Source organism: Lytechinus variegatus, chromosome 4, assembly GCF_018143015.1.
Source record: "Lytechinus variegatus isolate NC3 chromosome 4, Lvar_3.0, whole genome shotgun sequence".
Lineage (NCBI taxonomy): Eukaryota > Metazoa > Echinodermata > Echinoidea > Temnopleuroida > Toxopneustidae > Lytechinus > Lytechinus variegatus.
The window spans coordinates 4,374,689-4,388,725 of record NC_054743.1 but is presented as its reverse complement, the minus strand read 5'-3'; the positions used below and the strand labels follow the sequence as shown (position 1 = coordinate 4,388,725).

Genomic DNA, 14,037 nt, shown 5'->3' with positions numbered 1-14,037 from the left:
TGCTCGTAAAATTAAACCATGGTTTAAACCACATCTAAGAGCAGACTAAAAATATGACTTTTCATGACGTTTTATGACGCATTTAAACCCCCTCGGGTTTAAACCTCTTTCGTGAAACGTAAATGAAAAACCCAGCTCGGGGTTTAAACCTGGAGGGGGTTTAAACCACCAAAAACCAGGAGCTAGGTTTTTCGTGAATTCGGGCCAATGATTCTATTCATCACTTCTTTGGGTATGCCGTCTACAGTCCCTTCAGGTAAGGCTGCACAATTTGTAGAAATCAGCTGATAATTCCGTAGCTCATCGACGACACCATTCAGGGTCTCTACCTTTCGTTTCAAACGGCGTGTTCGTTGATGGACTACTTTTAGTTTCTTTCTGCATTTTTCCAGTCTGTCTTCGGACAGGTTTAACCTGCGCGTCAATTTCCGTGGCGAATCCATTGTAGCATAACTGTGCTCAGCCAGAGGATCAGCTGATGTACTTTGCTGTGGCAGTGGACTAGAATGAACATCTGGTTCCTTCAAAGGTGGTGCAGAAACACGGACAGCAGGAAATTTCTAAATATTTGATAAAGAAGAGATAAAATAAAAAATGTAAAAGGATTATCCCATGCAAAGAACAATTAAACTATGTTGATTAAAAAGTCCAATCACTAAGAATTAGCTAATTCCATAAATTGTGGTCCTTTAGTTGCAAAGAAAGATTCATGCTTGTTCTCTTTTCATATGCAACAATCATAAATGTGATTTCTGTCAACTGGTGTCCATTAGCCGGTTTTGGTATTCTAAATGTTTAAAAAAGAATACATATAATTTCAAATGATAAAATACAAAAGAATAAAATTAGTGGGGATACAAACGACATCATCAGCTTGCTCATTGTATATTCATAATGGCATGCATAGAACAGTTACACCAAAATAAGGCAAAGCTTTAAAATGTGTTTACTTTGATAGTCCTTGTCCGATTTAGATGAAATTGTCAATGCTTTGTCTAATTTTACTTTATCACTTCAAATCATGCATTTTTCACAGCCTGGGAAGTGTTTAATAGAACTGACTGTGTACACTCACAATGATTGTACTTCAATGCAAACCACACATACACGTTACAACATACCTTTTTTAGATGATGAGGTACATGTATGTCAAAGATTGTTGGCACAGCAGAATCAATGAGCTGAACACGTAGTCCAAACCTATGGAAGCTCTCTTGTGTGAAGTGCTTGGAACATGAAAGAGACCTGGCTGTTGGCATCCATCTGTCCCGACGCATGTTTATCACCCATTGTCTCAAAAGATCTGGGTTGCAGTGAGGAAATCAAAAAAAAAATGTGATTGCAATTATTCGAAGAAAGGGTGACATAAAAATCAACATGATCAAGAGAAAGGTAGACTAGGTAAGTCACGTCTAGGCCAAAAGCTTTGGTCTCTGATATGTTGGTTGTTCTGCTAAACTCCGTTAGCTCCACTCACCAAATACAGAGACTGAAGTTCTAGCTCGATCTGTACAGGGAATTAATGGCCATGTGTTTACGTACATGTATGAAGTTCAGATAAAACTGGAAAGTGAAGTTGCACGATAGCCGAAGACGAGTCACTGTTTTTCTGCCTTTTCGGTTTATTTTTCCGTCTTGATGGATTTCAGGCCAAAACGGAATAATACTCTTCATTTTGGTAGTTCTTTTCACATATTTTCATGAATGAATATAAAGACATAAATCGATGAGCCTCGTCGAGGGGATTTTGCATTGTTAACCCTAATATAGTTTGCCTGTTTACTGTTTGCCTTTCAGAGGCGCTTTTTCTCTTCCTGTGACATCTCCTCTCTTTAATGAGTAGTATCCATGACGTGCCTAATGTTCTTCCCCATCTTAATGTAAGTCCTGAACACATACAATGTACAAATCCAACTGTCGCGGATATTTATAATGAAAGGATGCCTGATATAAATCTTACTTATGATACAAATGACTTATCAATAAAAGACACGTCTTCTTATTATGTATTGCCTCAGGATTTAAAATGTAAAAAATTAGAATCTTCAAATTTTACAGCTCTACATTATAATATAAGAAGCTTGTGTAAAAATTTTGACCATTTTCAATTGTTTCTCAACTCACTGAATGAAGAAATATCTGTCGTAGGTTTATGCGAAACCTGGTTATCCGATCCACTTACTTCTCTTGTTCATTTGGATGATTATGCAATCGTTGCCAATAATAGAGTAAATAAACACGGTGGCGGCGTAGCTTTATATGTAAGAAATAATCTCCAATTTAAAGTAATTAATGATTTTACATGCATGACGGAAACAATTGAAAGCATTTTCATTGAAATTGAAATTGCATCAGGAAAAAATGTACTTGTTGGTGAAATTTACAGACCGCCTAACGCTAACATAACTGATTTTACAGAAGTATTGCATTCCTTTTCTGATTCACCCTATTTTCAGAACAAACATTGCTTTATAATGGGCGATTTTAATATCGATCTGCTTCACTACCACGAAAAGCCAGCTTGCCAGGATTTTTTAGACACTATGATCTCCAATTCTTTTACTCCTTGCATCACTAAGCCAACTCGCATTTTTGGTGTTACTACGACGCTCATTGACAATGTTTTCACAAACATCCACGGTTATTTAGACATGAGTATAATAGTATCTGATCTAACAGATCACTTCCCTGTATTTGTTTCTTCTCCCCACATTTTTAATACTAAACAAAACTATTCAACATTTCCAGGTTTAAGAAGAATGTCAGAACAAAATACTAGACGTTTTATAGAATGCTTGTCTCAGGTTGACTGGTCCACGGTACTAAATACAACTGATGCTAACCAAGCTTATGATGAATTTCTAAATATTATTCTACCATCATTTGACCATTATTTTCCAGTAAGAACATTATCCAAATCAAATTATAAAAAAGTACCACGTTCTCCCTGGATCACACGGTCTCTACTTAAATCAATAAACAAGAAAAATAAACTATACTATAAATATAAATCTACAGGCACAGATAACGCTAAATCTAAATATTCAATTTATAGAAATACCCTAACATCAGTGCTGAGACAAGCCAAAAGAAACTATTTTTTCTCTTTATTTGAAACTCATAAAAAAGATACAAGGTCAACCTGGAAAGTGATAAATCAAGTTTTTAAGAAGGAAGGATCAAAAAAGAATATTAATAGGATCGTCGACCAAAACAAAGAAATTACAGATGATGCAGACATTGCCGAAGCATTCAATTCCTTCTTTGTAAACATTGGCCCAAATTTGGCTAATGCTATACCTAATAGTAACAAACCCTTTCATTCTTTTTTGCCAAACCGTAATCCTCGTACCATATTCTTTTCACCCGTTTCCGAGCACGAAATTATAGAAATAGTTAAAAATCTACCGTCGAAAAAAAGTTCTGGTTATGATGGTATTACTTATGATTTTCTCATTAAAATTATTGATAAAATTGTGATGCCCTTGACGCACGTATACAATCTTTCTTTACAGTGTGGCATTGTCCCTAATAAGATGAAGGTTGTTAAAGTTATACCTATCCATAAAAAGGGTTCAGAGGATGAATTGGGTAACTATCGCCCTATTTCACTACTGACTAATTTCTCCAAGATTTTAGTGAAAACAGTATATTCTCGTACAATAAAATTTCTTATGAATTGTAATATTTTTATTAATTCACAATTTGGCTTTCGTAAAAAGCATTCAACAGTTCATGCAATAATGTTATTAATCGATAAAGTTACCAAGGCAATTGATAACAAATCTCATGTTGCTGGTATTTTTCTGGACTTCTCCAAGGCCTTTGACACGATCAACCATGAAATACTTTTATACAAGCTTTCTCATTATGGGATTCGTGGAAAGGCCTTGGAGTGGTTCAGAAGTTACCTTATAAACAGAACTCAATTTGTGGTCATTAATAACTCCGATTCTCAGATACAGCAAATTTCATGTGGCGTGCCTCAGGGTTCCCTTTTGGGTCCATTGCTATTTATTTTATACATCAATGATTTCCAAAACTCATCCTCTTTTTTATCATTTCTTCTTTTCGCAGATGACACGAGCTTATTTTTTACACACAGCAATCCTCAAATCCTTCTTGAAAGACTAAATGTTGAATTATGCTCTGTGTGTGATTGGATACAAGCTAATAAGTTATCCCTAGATTTTAAAAGGACACATTATATGGTTTTTAGCAACTCATTACACACATTGCCAGGTCTTGTTTATATGAATGGTAATGTTTTAGAACAAATTGAATCAGCAAAATTTCTTGGTATCTTTATTGATTGTAAATTATCATGGAAAGTTCACATTGATCACCTTCGTAAATTACTCTCAAGAAATGTTGGAGTCATAAATAAACTTAAGCCTCATTTTCCGCATCACATTTTGAAACTATTGTATTCCACTTTATTGTTACCATATCTGAATAATGGAATTTTAGCCTGGGGAAATGCCTCTAAGACAAAACTTGAATCCATACTTAAAATTCAAAAAAGAGCCGTGAGGATAATTTCTTCTTCTGACTTTCTGGCTCATACTAATCCGCTATTTTATTCAAACAAGTTATTGAAAGTAACCGATTTATATTATTATTTTGTTGGTATATTTATGTATCAACTAAATAAACAGGAATTACCAAGTGTATTTTCTGATTTGCTTGTTCAAAATCAAGAAATCCATTCTTACCCAACTCGACAAGTACACAATTTCCACATTTCCCCAGTGCGCACTGTTCTTGCCCTTAAATCATTTGCTTTTACAGGGCCTTCCTTTTGGAATAATTTAGACACCCATATAATTCAGGCGCCCTCTCTATATTCTTTTAAATGTAGGCTGAAAACATTTCTTTTACAATCGTATGCTAGCGGTTAAGCGCCTTGCTCGAGTGACTATCTTGTAGATCTCTTTATAATGTATTGAGTATTTTCATTTTATTAATGTCGCTTCATTGCGTTAGGAGTTTTTAATCCTTTATCATTTTCTTCTGGGAACCTATATGTTTACAAGCTTTGCTTTTTAATAGGTTCCTCATATTTCACGTAATTGTATTTTCTTGTTAAATACTACAACTATGTATTTTTTGTCATCATGTATTCATAATTGTGTTCAAGATGTATGTTTTTGTGGAATGTGAAACAATAAATCAAATAGCGGCTGCACAATAGCGAGCCATCTCACTGTGTAGGAGCAAGGAGATATCATCTCCTTGGTAGGAGTCGAGAATTACACAAAAAAAGGTTAAAACCTCCTCAAAACAGATAGCTGCCATCTGTTGAAGTCTCGTGCAATTTTGATTTTCAATCAAACATTTCTCACCGTCCACACGAGATTTATCAAAATCATAAATACCTACACACAGTTAACACAAAAATCTACGGATGGGACTACAAGAAAAATCTTATTTTCTTTACCTGTGCCTGGATGTGAAATGTCGATCCTTAAGTTCTGAAGATTTTCACGAACATCTCGATCCCGGATCTCGATTCGTACAGTTGATTGCAGAACAAGACGGCATTCTGCTCTTCCATATCATCACACCAAGAGAAAATACTCCCCAATTAGAAAAAAAATTTCAGTAAAACTCTCAACGATAAAACGAACGTAAATCAATCACCACGAAAAGGCAGACGTGTTGGTCGCTCGCCAATATAAACTGTGTCTTAATATTAATTGCCGCGCCGCCGGCCAACGGAGCCCGGGGTGGACAGTCAAACAAAACGCTGTACTGTGTACACCAAAGACAAATACGGCTACGTGCGATTGACCATGTATGTTCAAGTCCTTTAGTGATAACCTATTTTTTTTTTAAATCGGTGTTTTTGATACCCTTGCGACCAAGAACTACGTTTGGTCCTTGTCTGAAACTGAAAGAACACCCCTTAAAACACGTTTTCTTTTGTCATGCATGTATACAGCATAGACCCCTGGCCCCCGGGTATATAGTGCAATCTTGCTTTGTCGGGGGGGGGGGGGTCGTAACCATGATCTGACTCTATATACGGAGTCAGCATGACTTCTCATGAGAGTAGATTTGACTCCCCACGAGAGTAATGGACGCCGGACTCCCTTTCGAGAGTCACTTGACTCCATTTTGGCTTTCACTGCCGGTTTTCATTTTTCGGATTAACGAACCTTATTTTGTTTTCGGATTAACGAACCTTCGGAAAAACGAACCTTATTTCGTTTTCGGATTAACGAACCTTCGGAAAAACGAACCTTATGTCGTTTTCGGATAAACGAACCTTCGGAACAACGAACCTTATTTCGTTTTCGGATTAACGAACCTTCGGAACAACGAATCTCATTTCGTTTTCGGATGATCGAACCTTCAGAATAACGAATCGTTGGAATTACGCCACAAATGTTCGGATTAACGAACCCCTTTTCGTTTTCGGATTAACGAACATCGAGGTATAGGCAATTTACGTGTTTCGGAATTACGAACCTTCAGAATAAAGAACCTTCGGAATTACGAAGCTTCGGAATTACGAAGTGTAACCGATATATGTAGATATATATATATTTGTGTGTAAAGCAAGTAATCTCACTAACTTCCAAATTACACACACAAAAAAACATTCATGCTTCAGGAAGCACTTCCACCTAAACAGAGTGTATAGAAATTAGGCTGGGCAGGTATTAGCCTTGAAGTTTTTTAATGAGAGGTGAGTCCAATAGAATTTGCAAAGTTTAGGATGTTGTAATAAATTTGTGTTTGTATGAGTTATTGAATTGAAATAATGCATGAGTGAACAAGAATCACAATTTAGTGAAGCATCACGTTATAAAATTTGCGAAAAATTCAAGAAAACAGTCAAAAATTGAATGGATACTTATACTTCATGAAAGAGGAGATATGAATCATCAATAAAAAATGAGAAAACATCGTTGAAAAACAATTTTCAAAAATAAGCATGATGGTTACCAATTTTGAAACAGGCCCAGAACAGAAGTGTAATCTGTGCTATCTCAAAAGATTCCGTCCGACATGCCACTTTCATGTCGGACGGAAAAAAAAGTTATCCTTATTTTTTCCTACTTAGGTGCAGGTAGGTGAGTCCAATAGAATTTGCAAAGTTTAGGATGTTGTAATAAATTTGTGTTTGTATGAGTTATTGAATTGAAATAATGCATGAGTGAACAAGAATCACAATTTAGTGAAGCATCACGTTATAAAATTTACCAAAAATTCAAGAAAACAGTCAAAAATTGAATGGATACTTATACTTCATGAAAGAGGAGATATGAATCATCAATAAAAAATGAGAAAACATCGTTGAAAAACAATTTTCAAAAATAAGCATGATGGTTACCAATTTTGAAACAGGCCCAGAACAGAAGTGTAATCTGTGCTATCTCAATAGATTCCGTCCGACATGCCACTTTCATGTCGGACGGAAAAAAAAGTTATCCTTATTTTTTCCTACTTAGGTGCAGGTAAATTTTAAAAATCATCATTCATTCTAAGACTACAATCAATTCATTGATATTTGGCTGGGAAAAAATCTATAAAATTTTCAATGGTTTTTCTGAGGGAAAACTTCTTGGAAATTGTTTGCATGTCGGACGGAAAATTTTGAGTTACCTTTTCTAAAATTGCAGGAATCATTCATTTCTACATATATGATTCCAGTTAATGTATAAAAAGGATGATTGATATATATGTTAATATTTATAAACATGCAGCTTCAAAACAAAGATATTAAGTGTTACCTAGGACCATTTAATTTCAGAGAAAGAATTCCGTCCGACATGCTTTCAAATTTAACAAAAATTCAAGAAAACAGTCAAAAATCGAATGGATACTTATACTTCATGAAAGAGGAGATATGAATCATCAATAAAAAATGAGAAAACATCGTTGAAAAACAATTTTCAAAAATAAGCATGATGGTTACCAATTTTGAAACAGGCCCTGGTATAGAGCTGATCATCGTCACTCTCAGAATTAGGCAGACCGAAATTGCTGGCAGAGCTTCTGTCAGTATCCAAAACCTTGAAAACAATGATATCATAATTAAAGCTTAAAATACTGTTTGAAACTGTTTTCCAGGAGTAAACATATGTGATTAATACCTTCTCTTTCAAACATCAAACAGCTCATATAATGCAGGCTGTTCTATTTATCTCTTGGGCTCTCACGAGGATCACATATGAATATAAGGGGATGCTATTTTCATGCCCAACAGTTTAATTTGTGAAAATAAAGCAATATGTTGATCAACAAAAATACAATTTGAATACCTGTCAACTGTAGTAAGTGCAGAGCAATCTATACACACAAAAAAGTAAGTCCCCCTAAATCAAATTGCGGCAACTGTTGAACGGAATTATTTTTAGATATTTGGTAAGTGTTTTTTTACATTCATTAGGCAACTCCTGGTGAAAAATTAGATTGATCGGTTGAGTCACGCATGAGTAATTAAAGATTGAATTAAAGCCACAATTATAGTCGTTTTTCAGATTGTGAGAATACAAAGTTGGTCAAAAGCTACTATTAGGTGAATTTTATGGTGTTATTTTGTTTTACCATCCATCATTTAGCAACTCCTTATGCAATTTTAATATTGTATGTTCATGGTTGAGTCAGCACAACGTATAGCAGGGGCAGCGAAAGCCCCAAAAACGTACAAAAATGTAAACATGACCGTAGATTATTAATTTTTTGCATGTTCAGGTCACCCCCCTCCCCCACTTTGAAATCGCTCCGTTCCAGATCATCATATGTGTTTATTGTGGAGGTATCCTCTACAACTGGTTAGATCATGTTAAAATCTGAAAATGTTGGTGTCTCCCCCGGTTATATGCCCTCCCCATTTCAAAATTCTCGATCCACCACTGATTTGTCCATTAATTAAACTGATCATGAGAAATTGTTAGGCAAAGAATACATTTATGCATTTTAAAGAGTATTCATCCCTAAGTTTTCAAATGTGCTCGCTCAACCATGAAAATGTTTAATGTTAGGAAAGTGTGTGGTGATAATGATGGATGATAAAACAACAGCGATTAAAGTCACATTTGAAACCGAATTTGCCCCGATATTCACTTTAATACCCTTTAAAATGACTCTGTGACATTGTTGAAAATACCAATTTTCCTCTTTGATGCGTGCTCACTCATCCATAAATAAACTATGTTGTTCAGTAGTGAAGTAGCCATACTTACCTATTCCCTTAAATGCCATTCGATCGCAACGCTCGAATACACCCGGCAAAAAATTCTCCTATAAAAAGAGAAAAAGTCTGCAACGCAGACTAGAGCCCCGCGCGACAAGGAGGGAAACCCCGCCCTATACTATAAGTACCTTGCGTGCGTGGCTCACTTCCTCTTTCTTAGGCAAACGAACCTCAGATACAGAAAGAGGGGAGGTGGGAGGGTAGCATAGGTAAGTATAGCTACTTCGTAGATATGGTGTTCACTACTGAACAACATAATCTACTTCAGATACGCCATACTTACCTATTCCCTTAAATGCCAGATTCCCACGGAAACAACTATGGGAGGTGGTCAGGCCAAGGGCCAAAGCCAAAAGGCCGACAGATCAATTCTATTACATAAGATACTAATTACAAGCTTGTAAAGTTAAACTCGTACCTTGGATTAGCGATGGCGACCGGACAGGGTGGCCCTCACAAACTTGGATTCATCACCGAGGACATCCGAGAGGTAGCAGGATGTGAATGTATTAGCGTTGGACCAATATGCCGCTTTCATTATATCCTCCATGGGTACGCCCTTGAATACAGCCCAGGAAGCAGCCAATCCTCTTGTGTCATGGGCTCTAGCTTTCTGGTGAATGATGACTGGATCACCAGCAGATTTCACCGCCTCCACAGTCCAACGAGAGATAGTATCCGGTGAGACAGCCCTGTGAGGGGGAATAAAACTAACAAAAAGTTGATCGGAAGCACGAAAATGTTTAGTCCTATCAAGGTACCATTTTAATGCTCTTACCGGGCACCAAACCCTATCCTCCCTAACTGAAGAAAAGGAACTTATTGATGGTAGAACAATTTCAAGAGGGAGAGAGGACTCCCGTTGGTTCTTAGCAAGAAAAACGGCCATGAGGAATAAGTCTAATCTTGTTTTTCTCCCAACGAATATGCCCAGGAGCTGTGGTAAGAGCATGGATAGAGCTACGCCTCTGACCAGAAGCCGCTGCCAGAAGGAAAACAGTTTTTATGGTTAAATCTCGCAAAGATGCATTATGCATTGGCTCAAAAGGGGGCTGACTGAGGGAGACTAACACCTGGGGAAGGCTCCAAGCAGGATCAAGAAGCCTTCTACTGGGTCTGTTAAGAAAGAAGGACTTTAATAACCGTGACAGAAAAATAGACGAGGAAACAGATTCACCATTGCCAAAGCCTTCGTGTAGAACAGCTATGGCAGACCTGTAACCCCGAATAGTATTACATGCCAAATTCTTGTCATACAAAGATATAAAAAAATCAGCAATCTCACCTACAGATGCCTTGCATGGATTAGTCTTAGCCTGCCGACACCATCTAACATAGTGACTGAGTCTAGAGTCGTAGGTTGATCGTGTGGAAGACCGTAAACATTCTGCTGAGAAATTGGCAGCCCGTTCAGAGAGTCCAGCCTTGATTGCTGCTGCCGTGTAATGGGCCACAGTGTGAGCCTCAGTTTGTTGGGCTTGGGGTAGTAGTGCTGGGTCCCTGGTAGTGTTGAGGCAAATAGATCTACCTGTGGGTTGCCGAGTTGATTGAATATCTCCCTGGCCACAGTCTCGTGGAGCATCCATTCTGAGGGAGATAGCGTCCCCTTGATAAGAAGTCTGCTATGTGATTCTCCTTTTCTGGGATGTGGGATGCCTTCACCGTGATGTTGCGACTGTCGCACCATGTCAAAATCTCTAAAGTCAGTCTGCAAAGGGTCCTTGACCGAGTTCCCCCTTCTTTTTTGAGATATGTTACCACCGTCTGGTTGTCTGACTTTATCAGGACACACTTTTCCATTATCTCGAATGCAAAGTGTCGGAGGGCTAACTGCACCGCAATCGTCTTCAACCTGTTTATGTGAAAATTCATCCTCAGTCTGCAAGGGGGGACTGTATTCACTAAGCTTGCTAAGAGTCCCAGAAAAATCTGCCAAGTCTTCGCAGTCGAGAGACGACTGGACAGGAGTTGCTCCGCGACTGCTCTCGTTCTCTGAACCCGGTGGGGAAGGGGGGGGGGCTGCCACCTGACGCGAGATGTCTATAAATGCTCCAAGGAAATCTGGAGTCTGAGTTGGAGGCAATCTTGATTTTTCCCAGTTTATGAGAAGGTCTGTGAAGGGTTTGTTCCGAGGGGGCGAGGATCAAACAATCGTCCAGATAGCAAATAATATCTACCCCTCTTCTTAGCTCTACAGCAATTACCCTGGTGAGCCTTGTAAAGATGCGAGGAGCAGAGCGAAGGCCGAAAGGGAGGGCCTGGTACTGGTAAGTGTCCCCTCCTATTGCGAAACCTAGGAGATGCTGAGAGGACCTTGCTATTGGAACGTGAAGATACGCATCCGATAAGTCTATAAAGGCCGCCAACTTGTGGGGGCAAAACAGGGGCAGGATCTTCGAGAGGCATTCCATCCTGAATGGTTTGTTTTCGATGAACCTGTTTAGTTTCGTTAGATTCAGGATCATCCTGAATTTTCCGGACCGTTTCCGAAATTAGGAAGACATTTGACAAAACAATCTTTCGGCTGGAGGGCACCTTGGAAATTGCACGCTTTCTCTCCAGTTCGTTGATTTCCCTTAAAAGAGCTTCTCTCTTTTCGAGAGAGCGGGGGAGGGCAGAGGTGGTTCTTAGTTGTGCGAACGCGTCCCGATAATCTGGGTTGATCTCGACCCGATATCCCTCCACTATCCTGAGAATTAATCTGTCTCTTGTTATATGGCTCCAATTTTTTGCAAAGAAAATGAGTCTTCCTCATACGGGGGCGTGTAAGTCTGGGGAAAATGGTCCGGACAAGGAGTCACAAGTGTTTAGGGGGTACTGAGAACCGCAGGACGATCTGCGTCGACCCCGAAAGGGCGTAGGGGTCCTTTGATTGGTCTGGGGCTTCCTATCCCTGTCCTCACGTTGTGGGGGGCCCTGCTGTTGCTGGTCACTCGGCCCAGAGGCCTGCTGACGTGAGGAGGAACGTTGGCCATAAGAATTCCAAAGACAACCTGTACACTGTCTTATCAGCCTGGGACGAGGCAGAGATGGAAGATTCTAAAACTTCTTGAAAACGACCACTGAAAAGGTCATCCCCCCAGGCTGGCACTCTTTCGAGTAGTCGAGTAGCATTGTTTTTTTCAATCTGAAGAAGGTCAATGACCTGTGAACGTCTTGCTCTCGTGCAAAGTATGGCCGTCCTCGAAGCCTGTTCAAACTGGTATTCTGCAACCTTCATAACACACTCCCATATGTCTCTGCGATCCTCCGGGGAGATACATAGTCTCTCAGATTTCCGAACGGCTGTCAAAAGATATGTGTGATAGGTTGCTAGGCGCATAGATGCCCTGGCTGCCTGGTCAATAGAGGTCAACTGACCCTCCATAAGCTTAATTCTACGTGACCCGAGTGGATTCTGATTAGAGTAGCGCGATCTCTTAGCCCTAACATCACCAACACAAAAGGCTGCATCTGGGACTGTGGGAGTCTTGAAAACGTGCTTAAAGTCTTGTTCCCCAAAGCAAAAGTGCTTACTTACCACTCTGTTGGTAGGACGGAAGTCCCTCCCCTGTCATTAAGGTAATTCAAGCAGGATGAGAAGGGTTTGTCAAGCTTCACCGCAGCTGAGTTGACAGATTGTCTCCCAAGCTCCGAATCGAGACAGAAAATAGGCTTAGAATCCTCTGAGTCGGTAGTCTCTGCCTTAAGCTGGGGGCAGTATTTCGTAATCAAATCTGCAGCCGAAACATGCTTGCTTTCTACGCTATCATGGCGAGAGCTGGGGCTGGAAGCAAAAATAGCTGACGAAAAACCCTCATTAATCACTGAAGCCCCCTCCTTCTCATAACGACCGCTAGCAGTGCTCTGTCTCTCTGATCGTGAAGTAGAGAGTTGAGACAGCAAAGAGTCTGTTAATTTTCGCTTGCGGGATGCTATGGGCCGATGGTAGCCATATTCTGAGTCTGAATCATCCTCAATATGAATAGAGGGAGCATGACAGGTCAGCTCCAATCGCTGAGAGTTCGGGCTTCTCCCCCGAGTACGGTTTTCGATGTCCCGTTGTCCTTGCGGTGGCCGCTTCGCCGGTACTCCGTCACGCCTCAGCGGCCCGTCCGGCGTCGGGGCGCCTGGGCTGTCGGGCTGGGTTTTGGTCTGCGCCGCTGAGATGGTAGGGGCGCTGGTGTCGCCTGCAATCGGCTGATTCGACAAGTTCATACATTTTTGCACCGCCTGGAACATATTCATGAACCATGCCGCCGAGGCAATGTCCGTGTTGTCAGGGGGATGAAAACCCAACTCTACGTCCTTCCCTGATTCTCCCATCTTCGCTTTCTTGGTGACGGGAATCGTCTCCGAATTTATCCGAGTCGTCCAGGAAAACTCGCCCCCTTCGGTATCATCCCCAGTAAGGTGACGGACGTCCCGAGGTTTAATTCGTCCGGAGTATGGGTTTTAGCTGTCTTCCCCTTGGGTTTGGCCTGGGAGGGTGTCTTGACTTTTCCTTTGAGGGGGATTTTGAACCCTGTACCTCGTTTAGACCTGGCTATATTGGGGGTTTTCTTTCCTCCATCATCTTTCATAGCTCCATCCTCTTTCGTATTGTTCTGGGAAGTGTTATTATTGGCTTGATTGGGGCCCTGACGGGGAGAGTCTTTCGATCCAGTTGTTTGGCTCATTATGGTGGATAATACAGACGTGGGGCCTGAAACGTACCTCCGTCTGGTTATGGCTGTGGGATCGGATGAGGCGTGGGTACCGAGACCTCTGCCTACTTCTGTGATGAGACGTGGGTTCTGAGACCTCTGTCTACTTTTGTAATGAGACGTGGGTTCTGAGACCTCTGTCTA

At 40.0% G+C, this 14,037-nt stretch overlaps 2 protein-coding genes across 2 annotated transcripts; both read right to left on the bottom strand.

Moving 5' to 3' along the window:
* Nucleotides 1–182: 182 nt before the first annotated feature.
* On the bottom strand, nt 183–1,313 carry LOC121412430 (THAP domain-containing protein 1-like). Its single transcript, XM_041605241.1, has 2 exons — nt 1,122–1,313; nt 183–560 (listed from the first exon to the last, which is right to left on the bottom strand). The coding sequence occupies exons 1-2, from the start codon at nt 1,275–1,277 to the stop codon at nt 183–185; spliced, it is 534 nt and encodes a 177-aa protein (XP_041461175.1). The 5' UTR covers nt 1,278–1,313.
* Nucleotides 1,314–10,077: 8,764 nt separating this feature from the next.
* On the bottom strand, nt 10,078–10,794 carry LOC121412429. Its single transcript, XM_041605239.1, has one exon. The coding sequence runs from the start codon at nt 10,792–10,794 to the stop codon at nt 10,078–10,080; it is 717 nt and encodes a 238-aa protein (XP_041461173.1).
* Between the last annotated feature and the right edge of the window lie 3,243 nt (nt 10,795–14,037).